The sequence below is a fragment of the Syngnathoides biaculeatus genome, chromosome 15, assembly GCF_019802595.1.
Source record: "Syngnathoides biaculeatus isolate LvHL_M chromosome 15, ASM1980259v1, whole genome shotgun sequence".
NCBI classification, from domain to species: domain Eukaryota; kingdom Metazoa; phylum Chordata; class Actinopteri; order Syngnathiformes; family Syngnathidae; genus Syngnathoides; species Syngnathoides biaculeatus.
Window position 1 is genome coordinate 17,133,458 of NC_084654.1, and position 15,797 is coordinate 17,149,254.

At 43.0% G+C, this 15,797-nt stretch overlaps 1 protein-coding gene across 8 annotated transcripts in view; it reads left to right on the forward strand.

The window, feature by feature from the left end:
- The window catches only part of fsip1 (fibrous sheath interacting protein 1), a 37,070-nt gene extending 21,285 nt beyond the window's left edge, over positions 1–15,785 (forward strand). For 4 of the 8 annotated variants that reach the window (XM_061843339.1, XM_061843338.1, XM_061843335.1 and 1 more), the window contains 2 exons: positions 4,274–4,426; positions 12,077–15,716. In XM_061843339.1, the coding sequence (XP_061699323.1) occupies positions 4,274–4,426; positions 12,077–12,160 (237 nt within the window). In that variant the 3' untranslated portion in view covers positions 12,161–15,716. Of the gene's footprint in view, positions 1–3,897; positions 4,016–4,273; positions 4,427–11,180; positions 11,234–12,076 lie in introns of those variants that run through there. The other 4 variants (XR_009798381.1, XR_009798382.1, XM_061843334.1 and 1 more) reach the window with 4 other exon arrangements.
- Positions 15,786–15,797: the final 12 nt, after the last annotated feature.

The window sequence follows — 15,797 nt, forward strand, 5'->3', positions numbered from 1 at the left end:
CGCCTTTGTTCCCGCATATCGTGGGGAAGTAAAATTAGATTTGTGCTAACGTGACTATATATTCTCACGCGTTGTCACCTCCAGCATGATTGATCCTGTTCTCTTTTTACTGACGTGCATTTGGAGCCTCTAAAATGTCCTTCTTCCAATAGCGTAATGGGCCTGGCAGCCTAAACGCCGAGACATTTGTCTGACATTTCTTGAACAGTTTGACATACTTTTGTTGAAAAATGTAATAGAATTTGACGTATTTTTCAACCCTCCCGAAAGTCCAGTGACCCAGATAGTCTTGGTGGTGAGATTCCCGAAGAAGGTTGTCAAGAAGCTTCTTAAAGAAGAACAAATGCTGTGACGTATGCTAACAGCCTCTGGAGTCAGTCAAGGTCAAGAACTGATATTCGCTCCAACAAGTGAATCATGACTACATTTAGCCGGAACAACTGCTGAGACTAATCTATTCAGATTTGCCAGTGCCTCGACAAGGAATGTAAACACGTGTTTATTATTTCTTATGGCGCAAAGCAACAAACGGGCTAAAGACCAGAGAGATTTAAAACAAATCCCAGTGTCAATGTACGAAGGAGTGACAAATGTAAGGAAAACAACGTGCGTCAGTGAGTTGTGGACCACCATGTGCTGCCAGCGTGGCCTCAATGCATCCTGACAAGTCCAGGGAACGTGACTGCGGGAATGAAAGACATTCTTTCAGAAGATATCATTTTATCGATTGGATTGTACAGAGGTCTGTCGTATTGCTATTTGCAAAAAGTCCCACAATTAGGTCACAATCTGGAGATGGTTCGTCACCATGTCTGAGGACACACCATGCCGTGACCCCTTTGTTCTGCACGACTGCAACTCCGTCCCATATCGTCACTGTCATCGGTTCTTTTTGCGTAATCTACGCACTGAAACGTCATCCAGATTCAGATTTAACAAATTAGATTCTATACTTTCTGTAGTTGGTGATTACTTGTGCCTTGTGATAGACTGATGACCATTTGATATTTTCTTCGTCTTGGGGTAGTGTCTCCAGTTCCAATGTCTTTCGGGGGGATGCATTTATTTGACCAAGTGGACCACACAACCTGTGACTAATGGAGCCACGTTTTCTATACGAACATTAGGCCAATATTTGTGGAAATACAATACATCCCCTCTTTTGCATTGTATGGCACTAATCTGAACCAAGTTGAAGTCATACTGTTGCAGGATATACAGTATATTTACATAGAAATAATAAATCAAAACACAAAGTAGCACGCATGCCAGAATTAACTTTTGATTTGGCCTTCAACCAATCTCAGTGTTGGAGCCAAAGTTCATGAGTTCGAGTGGGTCCACCGTCATTTCTAAATCAAATAAACTTGCAATGATTCTTTTTTTTAGTAACAAATAATTAGTGGCGTGAGAATTGTGGTTAAAAACAGACTTTGATTTTGATTTTTTTTTTTTTTTTTTCTGGTCGGAACACTATATTTTCATAACTGGGATTTGCTGCTGGATTTTGTAGTCTTGATGAAGAAGACAACTCCAGTAAAGACCACTTTAAATAAGCCTGAGATAGAAGCTGTCATTAGTTCAACCAACAGAGATGAGGAGATGAGAGATAATTAAGGCCTCAGGATATAGTTTCAGATTTACTTTTAAAGTTGACTGGTAGGATGGTCCTACCGCCGCAACCCCATATTGTACAAACATATTTAGACTTGTTGTCATATTACAGGATAATCATTTACAGTCTACCGTTCAAACTACACTGAACTCAGTGTTAGCGTTCACAAGTCCTCAAAGTTCTGTGAGACTTTATTTCAAGCCTTATTTAGCTGTTTGCAGCATTGACTTGTCTCCATGTTCTAACTTGACCCATATGTACTCCAATTAGGGCTGAAGTGCTGATGCATGTATTCTATATTAATGCCCACCAGAACTCTTTATTGGACGGCACTGCTCAATCTTCCTGACAGTACTGCATTCTGTTTGTCCCACATGGTATAAATCCACTTAAAAGCTTTTCTTCCAACTCTTTGCTAACATTCTTGTGTAGTGAGGCGTGTTCTGTTCTTGTCAACGGACATCAGACTACCCCCCCCATCCTCAATTCTTTTTGGGTCAATGTTGAAATATTTAGCGGCTTTTTGCGACATTAATTATCTCGCAAAGCAATCAGTTCCAGTATCTATATTGCTTTGATCCTTAGCGGCATTCAAACCATCGACTTCAAGTCAAATACTTTTTTTAGTTTTGGAACTGTGGAGTGCTCTTTAAAAATAATAATATGGTAAGTTATGTGCTTGGCGTACATCAACAAATTTTATCCAGAGAGAACATTTATTTTAATTTTTGTTTCATATCTAAAAAACAACACAAACGCAGAAAAAGGCAAATTCTGTATAAAGCTGCAATTTTCCACAGAATCAGTGGAATCCTTCGGAAAATCAACAGGTACATCTTATTTATTTTAAAATGCTAACATTGCACTACAAGCAGGAGGTCTCGTTACCATAAATGGAACTTTCAACTACTGTTACTTAAAGGGGAAATCCAGTGCTTTGCATGAACAGTGTATCCAGTAGGTCATGTGTTTTGAGAAGATTTTTATCGACATTTACGAATTTTTAGGGGCGCTGCCATTTTCGCGAGTCACTTGATCTAGATGCATGGATGTGACGTGTACCGTGCTGCTCCCAACACTGGATTACATGGGACACTATTATGCCCAGCGCTGATTTCTTGTATTTATCCTCATCTGATGAGCAAATAGCAGTATCGGTTGATCGGAAGACAAAAGAATACTTCCATACAGATTTGTAATTAATGTTGAATGTTCGGATGGTTCTTCGGGCGGAATGACACGGAGTCTGAGTCCTCGGAGGTCTACGCGTGACATAAGTGGGTAAACAAAGGCGCCGGGGAGCTCTGAAGCTCGGCTAAAGGCCTCCCCCGCTGTCGAAGAGCCGAGCTTCGACGTCCTGGGAAGCCGTTAGCCAAACATCTGCGGCGGCAGAGGCCTTTAGCCTCGCTTCGGCGTCCGGGGCTAACGGCCTCCACCGCCTGGAAGCTCGGCTCGCGGCCCGCCGCTGGAGCTCGCTCGGCAGACTCCGCATCATTCCCGTCCGAAGAACCATCCGCGGCTGCCGGCCTTTGTTTACGCACTTCTGTCACACGAAGGCGTCCAAGTAGTCAGACTCCAGCGTCAAAGAACCATCTGAATATTCAACATTTTTTACAGCCACAGGTTCAAATCTGTATTCCTCCGTCTTCTCGATCAACCGATACTGCTATTTCTTCATCAGATGAGCATAAATCCAGAGAAATCAGCACTGGGCATAAATGGTGTCCCATGTTATTGAGCCTTTGCTGCAACACGTAACACATCACATACGCCCACATAGGTCATGTGACTCGTGAACATGGCAGCGCCCCTAAAAATTCGTAAATGTCGATAAAAATCTTCTCAGAACACTATTAAATGAGAGAGGATTTAACATCACATTATCAAAATAGGGTACATATTACATGACCTATTGGATACACTGTTCATGCAAAGCACTGGATTTTCCCCTTTAATATTATATCGTGGTGTGTCGTGAGATAATTTTATTTCCATAATCTTTGTGTTTTTCTCCATCTTTACTTATTTCACATTATTTCCTGGTGTCTATCTGATATGGTGCCTGTAAACCTTCAAAGCCCTTCTGCCTGCTTCTCTCTGAACTTTCCTTGGTCAAAAAATAGAACTTCTCAAAAGGAGTGCAGACAGCGGAAGGCCATGTTGGTTACGCAAGCTTGACAGCCGTACCCTTAGAGAACAGTTAATTTCACAGTGATATGCATTTGTCACAATTCATTCAATGGGTTTATTTTTTCACGAGGGCCAAACCTTTCTTCCATCAGATGTCTGGAGAAAGGCCCCTGAGTCCAAGTGTCCTATTGGCCATTTTCACAGGGCGCCTTGCAGCTTGACGTCGTCAACCAAGAGCACATGTGTGATTTATGTGAGGTTGCGGCTGAGGTATGCTTCTTGTTTGCGTACCTGATGTGATTCTTTGCTAAGCAGCGGCGAGCCACAGCAACGAGCGTCTCGCAAATCTTGAAGCAATTTGAATCTTTCAACTCAAATTAATGATGATGAACTGCTACGTGGATCGGCTCCCAAATGTGGGAGCCATCAGCTGCGAGTGTGATTCTAGGACGGTGCCCAAGTGCGTCCGCATGCTCGCCGACCCGTTGGCTCTGCGTGACAGTCTCGCGTGCGTCTGTTGTCTATCAGGACTGCGCCTCGGACACCGGCCCGAGGCGTGATGGCGACCCTCAGCCAGGAGAGAAGGTCCTGCAGGAGATCAAGGAGAGGAGGATGCAGGAGATGCAGCTCCTGGAGATCCAACGGCAGCTGGATCTTCTGGGCCAAGACCAAGAGATGACAGTGAGTTGGCAGCACTCATATTTTCTCACACACTCACAACACAAAAATGCATTTCATCAACACACCACCTGTGTTTCTCATTAGAACCCCCTTCTTTGTTTATCTCGTCCACATACATGACAAATTATTACAAGCACAAAGTTCATATCCAGTGAGGATGATAATAAACAGTGCAGCATTTGTGGCACCACAAACCCGCTGCTGTGGTTTTCAGTTGCCGTTTTCAGCAAGCTCAGAGTCGTTACAGTTAATTAAGTTTGCTTCGGTCATTGCACGCAGACGAAGACAAGGACGATCCGCCGACGTCACTTTGTCCAACATTGTGTTTGGTGCCTTTCTGGGATTCTTAGTTGAGACATTATGTCCGAGTGCCACCGTGCTCCTTGGAAACCATTTTGAGTTCTGTCAGCTGTTAAGCGCCTTCAGTAGAGTTACAACTCCCAAGGAAGGCCCACTCACTCGCCAAACTTGAAAGTTACAGAAGGCAAAACAAGAAGGTTTTAGAAAAAAGGCGTGAAAAACCTTCAGGCCAACAAAGCTGTTCCAGGAAGCTAAGATGTGACTGTGTTGCTCTTCAACAACCCACCTGTTTCCTTCCTCTCCTGGTGGAATATTGTGATTTTATGACCGTCATAAAGCATCTTTGAGTAGTAGCCTACAACATGCTCAAATAAGAATAAAAAAATATATATATATATATATATTATTGCATAGTCAAACATATGGACTGATGCAGATGAACTTTGGCGTGATGTAATATGAATGACTAATTTGAACATAAAAGATGGAAGGGGTAATAAAAACACTGACATGGAAGTAACAGTCTGACTTCAAACAAGATGTCATTACATGGAACCAAAACCTGCATTTGGTTACATAAGATATTTGTTTTTCTTTCCTCATTCCTGAGATATTTGCATTTAAACTGGGTTTCACTGTGCTATATACTGTATACCACCACTAACGATTGAAGCACTGACTTTGCATCTACGCCCGTTTGTTTGAGAAGGTTCATTTCTGGAGAAGGGAGGCTCTCTCCACTCTGATCTACTAGAGCTATAAAGTTGATTTATGTGACAGTCATAACTCAAACTCATTATCTTGTAATGTGTGAAAATTATTCAAGTGTGTTGGACGTTTTGTGCATAGTTCTACTGATGTCCAAAATTCTCCAAAACACTATTATTGTGTTGTTTTATGTCACTTAGTTATTGTTGTATAACTATTCTGGGAAGTTGTGTTCATTTTTTCTAGCAAAAGTAGATGGGCCTGCAGAGTCTGAGAGAGCTAGGTGGTTTTTTTTTTTTTTGGTAATGATGTAAAATAATAATACTTAGCTTCAGTTTAGTTTGTCTGGAAAACTCAACTATTTATGCTCCAATCTATCGTTGGGTTTTCCAACACTACCTAGTGCGTCCTAACAAAGTCTTGTTGCATGAACTGATGAAGCCTCCTCGGACGATGGGGAAAAATATCCTCGATGACAAACAGAACAGTCCAGTTGTGATCAATTCAGTACCCTCGGAATGCATTGAATATTCAACTGTCTTGGATTACAGGAAAAACATGTTTACCAAATTTCCTCAGATAATTGGCTCTAATCTAATAGGTGCCATGCCTGAAATAATTGCACCAAGTGTCATCCATTTAACACCCGAGTAAGAGGCCTCTTTTTTCTACTTTTGTTCCTCAGAACGCCAACTACATTAATTTGAACATTAGCTTGGAAAAAAAATTGTAAACACACAACAAAGAAAACGCATATCAGCAGGGTCTTACAGCTGTGCAGCAAGTGCAAAAGTAAGTCAATGTAATCCTTTCGTGCCTAAAACGTGTCTCATGGTCAGTTACTAATGACTGAGGAGTGCTCGTGCTCGTCTATTTCGGCCTTACTGTTCGAGCAGGTGCATCAATCTTATGTGACAGTGAGGGAACAATTAACAAGCATCCAGCTGCACTGCATTGTTGAAGGATAAAAGGACAAACAAATGCAGACAGCTTTTATGAGTCACGCAAAGGGGGACATATTTTGGAAACAATTGGAAAAAGTTAAATTAGTCAGCTGTGGGTTTGCTTTCTCGCGTTTCATTTGCAGTCTGGACCCGCAGGGGTAAACAGCGTTTGAGCGCTGAGTTTGCCCTCGTTTCAATCACGACTCCCGAGTGCTGTCTCCGGTCGCCCCGGTGAAGACTGCTGCACTTGGCATTTCATTTGCATGCCACCGCCTATCCTCACAAGGGTTGCGGGAGTGCTGGAGACCATTCCAGCTGTCAACAGGCAGGAGGCGGGGTACACCTTGAACTGGTTGCCAGCCAATCACAGGGCACATAGAGACAGACAACAGTCGCTCTCACAGTCACACCTACGGGAAATTTAGAGTGTCCAATTAATGTTGCATGTTTTTGGGATGTGGGAGGAAACCGGAGTGCCCAGAGAAAACCCACACAGGCATGGGGACAGCATGCAAACTTCACACAGGTGGTGCTGAGATTTGAACCCGAGTCCACAGGACTGTGAGGCCAACACTCTACAGCTGCTCCATCCAATTTTATATATATAACTATCTATATATATATCTCTCTCTCTCTATATATATATATAGAGAGAGAGATATATATATACATATACACACACATAGTATATGTAGGCGTCAGACTGACTCTATAAGCAGAGCTCTGCTATATGACAGCATCAGCTTCAGGCAAGGCCGCCCTGTAATGAAAAACAAGTGAACTCGGCTCAATAGCCGGCCTCTTTGGATCAAAACAACCATAGTCTAACATTTGATAACTTGTTTTTAATCGTCGGGATTTATGACGTGGATATGGAAAATGTGAGACCTACATTTACTCAGGTTTAGTCCTGTTTATAATATGCATCAGTGCTCGGCGTGGAACCCATTTTGTACTGTACTGGATCCGCAGTCACATTCTTACGGCCTCCAGGCAACACTTGTGAGTGCTGAAACCGAAATTCACTGACACCCCAAATGCTAAAATTCCCATCAAAACGCTTCGATTACTCGTTTTACCAATTCAATGATGTTCACTTACAATATAACTTGTACATACTTCACAAAGACTTTTATCACATCTGTTATTTAGCCAGCAGGCTACTTCCTGGTTTATGAAGCATAGTGCCAGATATTAGACGGTTGCATTGATGCCATCAATACTCCGAAGTGTACAAATAAAACACTGTACCCATATATCATCATATCAACGAGTTCTTAGTTGGCCTGAATTTTGTGGAAAAATTTGGAATTATTTTATTGTTTTTGTTTTTTTTTCAACAAAATACATTATGATGATTGTTTTTTTTATTTTATTTTTTCATTTCATGAAGTATTCTACATAGGCAATATTATTTGATTTCCTCTCCAGGAAAAAAAAAAAGATTTGATGTCTTCCATTGTATTATTACCAATGATACATACCTTTCCAAATAAATTAAAAAGAAAGCAAACAATTCCAGCAAGAGGAAGCGCAAGGTTACTTTTCCTGAAACTTCATTTGGCCCCGCTCCAGGATCAACGTGGAAAAGGAAGAACAATCCCACCATTTACAGTAAAGTGGGACTGTTCCAAAACAGGGTTTTGCTCGTAATTAGTCGAATATCATCAATCATACACTCGTTGTTTGCAGTGATTCTCCATTATTAGCCAAAATCGTGGGACTTTTCTTCCACACTTTGGACAGTTTAAATGTACACCATCTAGTCATAGCATTAAATACACCTGCACAATTTAACGGGATTTAATACAAGTGATCTGCATAAATATCTTCCCCTATTCAGATAATAAAACTCTGTTTTGAGTGACACTTTGAGAGAAGTTTTCTTAATATGGACAATGTCTGAGTTGACAGAAAAATGACATTGAAAAGTGGCATATACGGATCGGTCATGGCTCCACGGGGGTAGACGGTGAACTCAACTTTAGGTCGACAACAATAAGGGTAAGAATTTATTATTTCAATCATAGGTGATCTTTTTTCTGTTTTGAAATCCAACAAATTACAGTTCATTGCACCAAGTAAGAGCAGTAGTTATTTTGCTGACACAGCAAAAGTCCTGCGGGGTGGCCCAGTGGATTATGGTGGCTGTAAGGTATTCTATCATTCTCTGTTTTGAACGAAAGCAAAGACCGCAGCGCGTGTAGAGCCAGGAACAGAAGTATGCGCGCCTTTCTCCTGCACGGAAAGCCAACTTTTATGAAAGGATCATTCCTGCGGCGAAATATTGTTCAAGTGTTGAGGTGAAGTGAGGACGAGGTATCTGAGCCTCTTGATAACTGGATTATGAAAAAAAAAAAAAAAAAAACCGAGGCACCTCCTGACCAATGCATCATCTCGACAACTGGCAAACGTCTATCTTTGATGATATCGTGTTTGCTAATGAAAAAAGCATTGCCCGCCTTCCTTTGAAAGGAATTCCACGTGCAGAGGGGAGCACATGGCTCGAATATTGCCTTGCGCATTCGGTGGCCCCGGGGGTGTGTAGACTATTAAGTTGACTTATGTGACTGGAGTCAGTGACCATGAAAGCCAACCTGCGGCGTTGTACAGGAGCGAAATAGTAAGCGAGGGTTTTGTGGGGTAGGTGAACTACTGCGCCTTTGTCATACCTCCACGAAAGTGATACTGGATAGCTTCATCCTGTAAGGTCACCATCGATTCCTTTGTCAACAGAAAACAATGGTTTCTCTGATGCTACCACGCGCGAGAGCCAAATAACCAGACGCAGTGTCTGGTCATGTGGTTTGTGTCTAGCCGCTGGACACGATACAACAGGGATCGCTGGATCTGGTTCTGGAAAGCAGGTGGCAGAGAAGAAGTTCAAAGGGGGAGCATTATTGGGATGCTTGGTGAATTGGGCCGATTAGACAAAACCCACTAAAATGTTCTCTCGCACCGCTCCGATCATTTGCTTCCTTGTGAAGTTTTCAGATTCAACATACTGGATTTGTTCCTGTCTTAGCGGTAATTCCAGTGCAAAGAGGGAGCTGTACGTACATGGAGCGTCTTTTCTGCGGAATCTTCCATCTGGTAAGATACTTGGAAGTCCTGGATTGAGAGAGCTGCTGAAAAGACTTTGGACGATTATCTGGCGCTATAAAATAGGGCCAGATACTACGAAGACCCTTGGCCCTCGTAATGTGTAGGAAAATGGAGAAGAGGTCAATATCTTTTCAAATAACAAAAAAATCTGTCTTGAGTTTCTTCTGGGAAAATTAGGATCAATGCATGAGAGGCATCTCGTAAAAATGAGAACCAAATTGAGATCAGCATAAATGTCAGTTTCTTTCGGCTTGTCCCGTTAGGGGTCGCCACAGCGTGACATCTCAGATGAACACTCATAGTTGTTTGGCACAGTTTTTACGCATGGCCCTGCAAAAAAGGTGATCATTGCTCGTCACAAGGGATGCAATCTAGACCAAACCTGCTATCAGTAAAAACTGATATTGGAAAGCTTATTGAAATATTTTTAAACACAGTTATACTTTTTCAAACAGTGGGGCAGTTCCTCCCCCCCATTGAGGAATGGATGTATCTGGCTTACTTTTGTAATTGTATACAATTGCCCTCAAAATTTGCTATCACCTCCTAAACCATTGCCTCCCAACAAATGTGTAGTCCATCCATCCATCCATTCATTTTCTTGGCGTTTATCCTCACAAGGGTCGCGCAGAGTGCTGGAGCCTATCCCAGCTGTCAACGGGCAGGAGGCGGGGTACACCCTGAACTGTTTGCCAGCGAACCACAGTCAATGTGTAGTCCATGGTAATTCATTAAAAGTGCATTACAACTCTATCCACTTTTGTTTATTTTTGGTTTGTGAGCTGTGAAATGTTTCTCCCATAGGTCAGGTCAGGTCAGGAATCCCTGATCTAAGCGCACAGCCCCCAGCTGCAGCCTTTTTGTTTCAAAACGCTCCCATGCAACCGCGTCTTCAACTTTTGAGTCCTTCTGCTTGGCCAAGGACGACTGGCAATGTTGAAAAGAATTTCATGCCCAGTCACTGGGATGTTTTGAGTGACCTAGTCACAGGGAGTCAAAATACTGACAAAACTAATTGAACACAGATTTTTGTTTTTATTTCTCCGTATGCCAATTAATGCCAAAGTTAGCAGTTCTCAAGTTCCATTCCACGTTCCAAATGGGTCAACAATAACAACTTGAAACAGTAATTATTAATGGAAGTGACGCATATCCAAAGTGCTGGGAGGCACAAAGTTGAGATTTTTCTTTTTTTTTTTTAATAAAATGGGGGAATAACCACTGAGTAGACGCCAATACTATTTTCTCTCCGATGTGCTCTTTACGATCATTACTCAACCCTAACAACTAACCCTAACCTATTGAATATGAAGTACTTCTCAGAAAGTGTGTGTTGAAGGTCAAGTCCACCGTTTCACCTAAGGCCAAAAACGTGGCGGTGCCTTGGGAGGGTGTACTGAGACTGGAATGCGTTCCCCGTGGGCCTTGTGGACTTGTGTCTGTGGAGAAAATGATATACAGGGTCTGGGTGTTTGAGAGGGGGTCATAAATGACTAACACGGGCCAAGCCTCCATGACTCCGAGGCTGTCATTAAATTGTGGCGTACTGCTCCTGTAGGGGCGATTTCGCTCAAAAAGTGAAAACGTGCTACTTTTCGCAGGGTGGTCTGCGTGCAAATGATCGATGGCGAGTATTAGCTGCAGCTTGTCGGGATAGATGAGACGCAGGAATGTGATTTTTTTTTTTTTTTTTACAGGGGGGGCTTCCGTGTGGGTGCCGTGGAGGTCGGCAGTGAAAACATCTGCACAGGTGTCATGTCATTTGAGTTACAAATTAACTATCGACCTGACTAAGAAGTACAGTTTTCAGCCAAATCCCTATTTTTATTTAAAAAATCCAGGAACAGTAGTGGGGTGCTGAAATGAAAGATATACTTTATGTCGAAAGGCAGCACCATGTACCACTACACTACCAGTTATAATTTATCAACTGACTGAGCCACTTATCCTCAGAAGGATTGCGGGATTGCTGGAACCTATTTACATTTCCCGGTACGGCGTAAAATCGACCTGACCTCTGCCACGCTGTAGCGATAGTTTATTGTGTTTTGAAATAATAATGACTGCAGCTGTGGCTAAAAAGAGAAGTCAGTTGGCGATTCTAATTTGTTCACAATTTTCGAGGGCAGTCACATTCGACCGATTCGCTCGGTGTGCGACGGGCCTGAAGGAAACTCGCGTGCGTAGCTCGAGGCCTACTTTTGCGAGTCAGATTTTTCATTACACAATAAATCCAACAGCTAACAAGGCTTACATCAATTGGAGTGTGTTTTCCTTGGATTATGAAGAAGGAACATCCACTCCGCTGCCATACGTTATTATGATAAATAAACTAGCGCTGTTAGGCCGGTTTGCAGTGATTAGTCAAAAGCTGACCGTATGCCCGGTGAAGAATGTTTGCCGAGGGAGCGTATTTAGGGAGGACGCTGAAATAAGATGGAAAGCACATAGTGTCCACTCTTGTTATAAACGAGAACAGGCGCGTAAAATGTATGATGTGGCTGTGCACCGTATGTGTCCGAGTGTGGCTGGTGCAAAACTCCGAACCCTCCGTATCAACTAATATACTGTATATATTTGTGTCTGTGTGCAGAGCGAACAGGAGAGCCTCAGTGAGGAGCAGTTACTTAGCCTGCTGGATGGTTGTGAGCTGACAGAATCTGAGCCAGAACCTTGACACAAACATAGACTTCCTCCACACGAGGCCCTGCTGTCAAGACGTCCGTCAAACTGCGTGCCATCGTTGACGTCACGCTTCCTGACTTGTAGAGTAGGAAGCGAGTGTAGCAGCGAAGATTGCCTGGTGTGCAGTACTGTTTTCATTTTCATTCTTTCAACTCGTAAAAACCTGAACGATCTGCAGTCGTTTTGAATGTTAAGGAGTTAAACGGAAGCAATATATAATATGTGCTTGAAGCTGCTTCATACAACGGACATTTCATTTGGGTCTTCCGTCATGGTTTCATGAGAGATGAGTTCCTGCACTTTAAAAAGATCTGTGGCAAGTCCAAGGGGTTAATAAGAGTATTAAAACGGCTGTAAAGTATCAATCATGACTCCCCCGCCCCTGGAAAAAAAGTAGGGATATTTAGCTCATGAGTGAAACTTCAGGATGAACCAGAAATGCACTACAGCCTTTACGAGGGAACCTAATTTGGCCTGGTCTAAACTGTTGAATCTCTCAGTAGTTTTTGCACCACTTGTTATTTTCATTTGTTGATTACAATTCTCCAAGGAACTGAACGGCGACAGTCACAAGAGGTGTTTGATCCATTCTATACCACTGTGCGACTCTTCTAGTCTATCCAAATCTCTGGCAATTCAACACTTCCATCGGAGAATGTCGTCTCGTTCTCATGATATCAGCGCTGTTTGAATAACAGCTATAATTGAACCAGGAAATGTTTTGGTCAGCTCATTGATCAAACGTGTTGTGAATTTTACACTTCAAATCCCCCCCATGTTAGGCAAAAACAACTGAAATACTAAACAGTTGAAGGTTTCGAGGAGGTCGTATTAAGTTCACCTGCAAACGTGATCGTGTCCTGCCTGAGATTTCACCGGTAGGTTGTGAATGATGAGCTCAGAACATTGATGTTGTGAAACCAAATCACCGAGTTTTCTGGTCTCAGAATGTTCACCGGGAATTAAGGCCTTACGTCTACAGGAACAAAAGTCATACCAACGGTTTAAATGCAATAAATTCTTTTCAGTCCTGCCTCTACAGGTGATCAACTACCAAGATTTGATTAGACCTGTGACACTTCTCTACCTTCATTTTCTTTTTATTCTTTTTTGGAGGCCTGAAGGGGGGGGGGGGCGTTACACTTACGAGAAAGAAAGTAGATAGCTGAGTGCTTTCAGGTTTTCTTGAGAGGTCTTTTTTTTCTGGTCTGTTGACGGTTTCTGTTTGCTGGTGCTTGCCCAGTACAAGTAGCAACGCCACACCCGGCTGACACTGATGGCCCCGTTCATCTCACTCTTCAGCTCACATCGAGACCTTGTGCCGACAGTAGCAAGAATCTCACATTCCTGCGAATTGAAAACGTGTCAGCCAGGAAGAGCCTTTGAGCTCAGACCTGGCCAGAGTCTCACTATAAGCTGAATTTTATAACCTTTTCTATCTAGGAACTTAAACAGTTATAAAAGAAAGCTCAGCACTTTTTTGTTTCCTGAGCTGAGCTGATACGTTTTGCCTAGTTTCACAAACGCAAAAAGAAGGGAGAGATGAAGCATATTTGTGGTGGGTAAAGTGTGATGCGCCAAGCACGGCAAGAATGAGGTAAGTGTTAATGTCTCTATGCAAAGAGACGTACTGCATTCTTAGACTGTCTGGATTCTTTGGCCAGACGTTCCTCTATACCATATCTACAGTACACAACTCGACAATCTGGATGCGTTTCCATTGGAAAAAGTAAATTCTTCCTACCATCCTTTTTGTATATCGCTTGCCCTAATGACGGGGACGAGTGAGCCAGACCTTGGACCTGTTCTCTCTGACTTGGGGCAAGAGGAAGGGAACACAGATGGCAGGTCCCTCTGCCTTGGACCCTTTGCAGTGCACCTATCAGGAGGTGGTAGTGGTATAGGACACCATCTTAGTACTCCACCGAGCAGTTTCTTAGTAGAACAAAAACTTCTCAAGTGCCTTCAGTACCACCCACACTCTTCTACATAGGGAAAAAGTGGGCATTAGTTCACACATTGTGGCATCTGGCTCTTAGCGTGCTACCTGACAGGCAGACCTCCCACTTTGGTTAACAGTATGGGAGTGCCTCAAGGGACTGTTGTCTCTCCTGTCACCTTGTGTGCATTGGGTTTAAAAGTACAAAGGTTCACAAACAACACCTACTGTGGGTTATATCAGAAGTGGACAGATGGAGAAGTACTTGGCACTGGTTAAGGACTTTATTGCATGGCGTCACTCCAACCACTATCGCCAAAACCTCAACAATACTAGGAAACTAGTGCCCTGAGGGAAGCCTTGACCTCAGCGTGATCCAATTTGCATAAATGGTGACAATGTCAAGATTGTACAGATGTACAAATACCTCTGCATGCAGCAGGATGAAAGCCTGGATCATGTCCAGACAGAAGAGCAGCCATCTAGGCATCCATACCTCCCTCCCTCCATTGAGTGATAACGTACAGACTATAGACAATCAATGGTGCTGCTACAATGAGTGACTTGGACATAGTCTCATGATTGCATGGACAGTGACTGAAAAGCCAGCCAATAACAGCTATAAACTGCAGGGACAGGCGGGACATAAGCAGAAACCCAAGTCAGAGGGGGGGAGGTGCAATACACATTACGTCTAGTACCTGCTCAGCCATGTTTCCATCTTGGTGACCTAAATTGTTACCGAGCTCCTCATTGGTTGGGCCAATTGCCTGGTGATTGTAAATGAAGTTTTGTGGCGCGTGATCGCAACTAGCCCCGTAAGCGGCAGTGTTGGCTCTACATTCTGCACTTTTCTGCCTTGTCTAGTTACGTGTGGCCTTGTCTCCCCTTCACTGAAATTTATAACTTAAATGGTAAATGGACTGCACTTATGTGGCGCTTTATCTACACGATCTCAGTCGGAGCAGGGATTCTAACCATCTATCCTTTGGACACTGGACAACCCACTCTACCTGCCGAGCAACTCCTCCTTACCACAGTCGTTCTGCATTGAAAATCCAAGAAACTCATTCTCGGTTGTTGTTTTTCACGTTGTTGTCGGGTTCAGTACAGCATGTTTTCTTGTGGGAAACCACCAGCCCAAACTGAAGGGTGGCATTTGATTGTCGCTCACTGATCTTAAGATCCCAATTTTTTTTTTAGCAGTGCTGGCTTTGTCCCTCCGCTAAATAGTTATTAATTGTAGAGTTTTTATTCATTTTAAGAAAACCGTAATTTTAATGCACATTCCGCTCAGTGACAACGTGAAGCAGAAAGTTGACAGCGCTCGAGAGGGAGAATTTATCTCTGTGGCGTGCTAAATTCCTCAACGTCTGCTGATCACATGTAGCGCTCGAAAGTTTAAAGAGATGCCTGTGTGATGTGTAATCATATCTGTATGAATGTGCTGTTTCAGAGGGTTATTATTCATGGTGAGTTTTCCTGCTGTTGACTCCCAAGGATACTCCCTTTCTCCGAGACTTCAGCAGACCCGACTAATGGATTCCAGTTGCTTGACACAGCGTGGCTCGGCTCTTTTTTGCTTTTGTAAGGACGAGATTTCAATCAATGTAAATATAACATCCAGGGTCTTGAACTATCCAGCCAACTATCCAAAACTATTCAACTTTTTGTTTGACGGGCCCTCGAA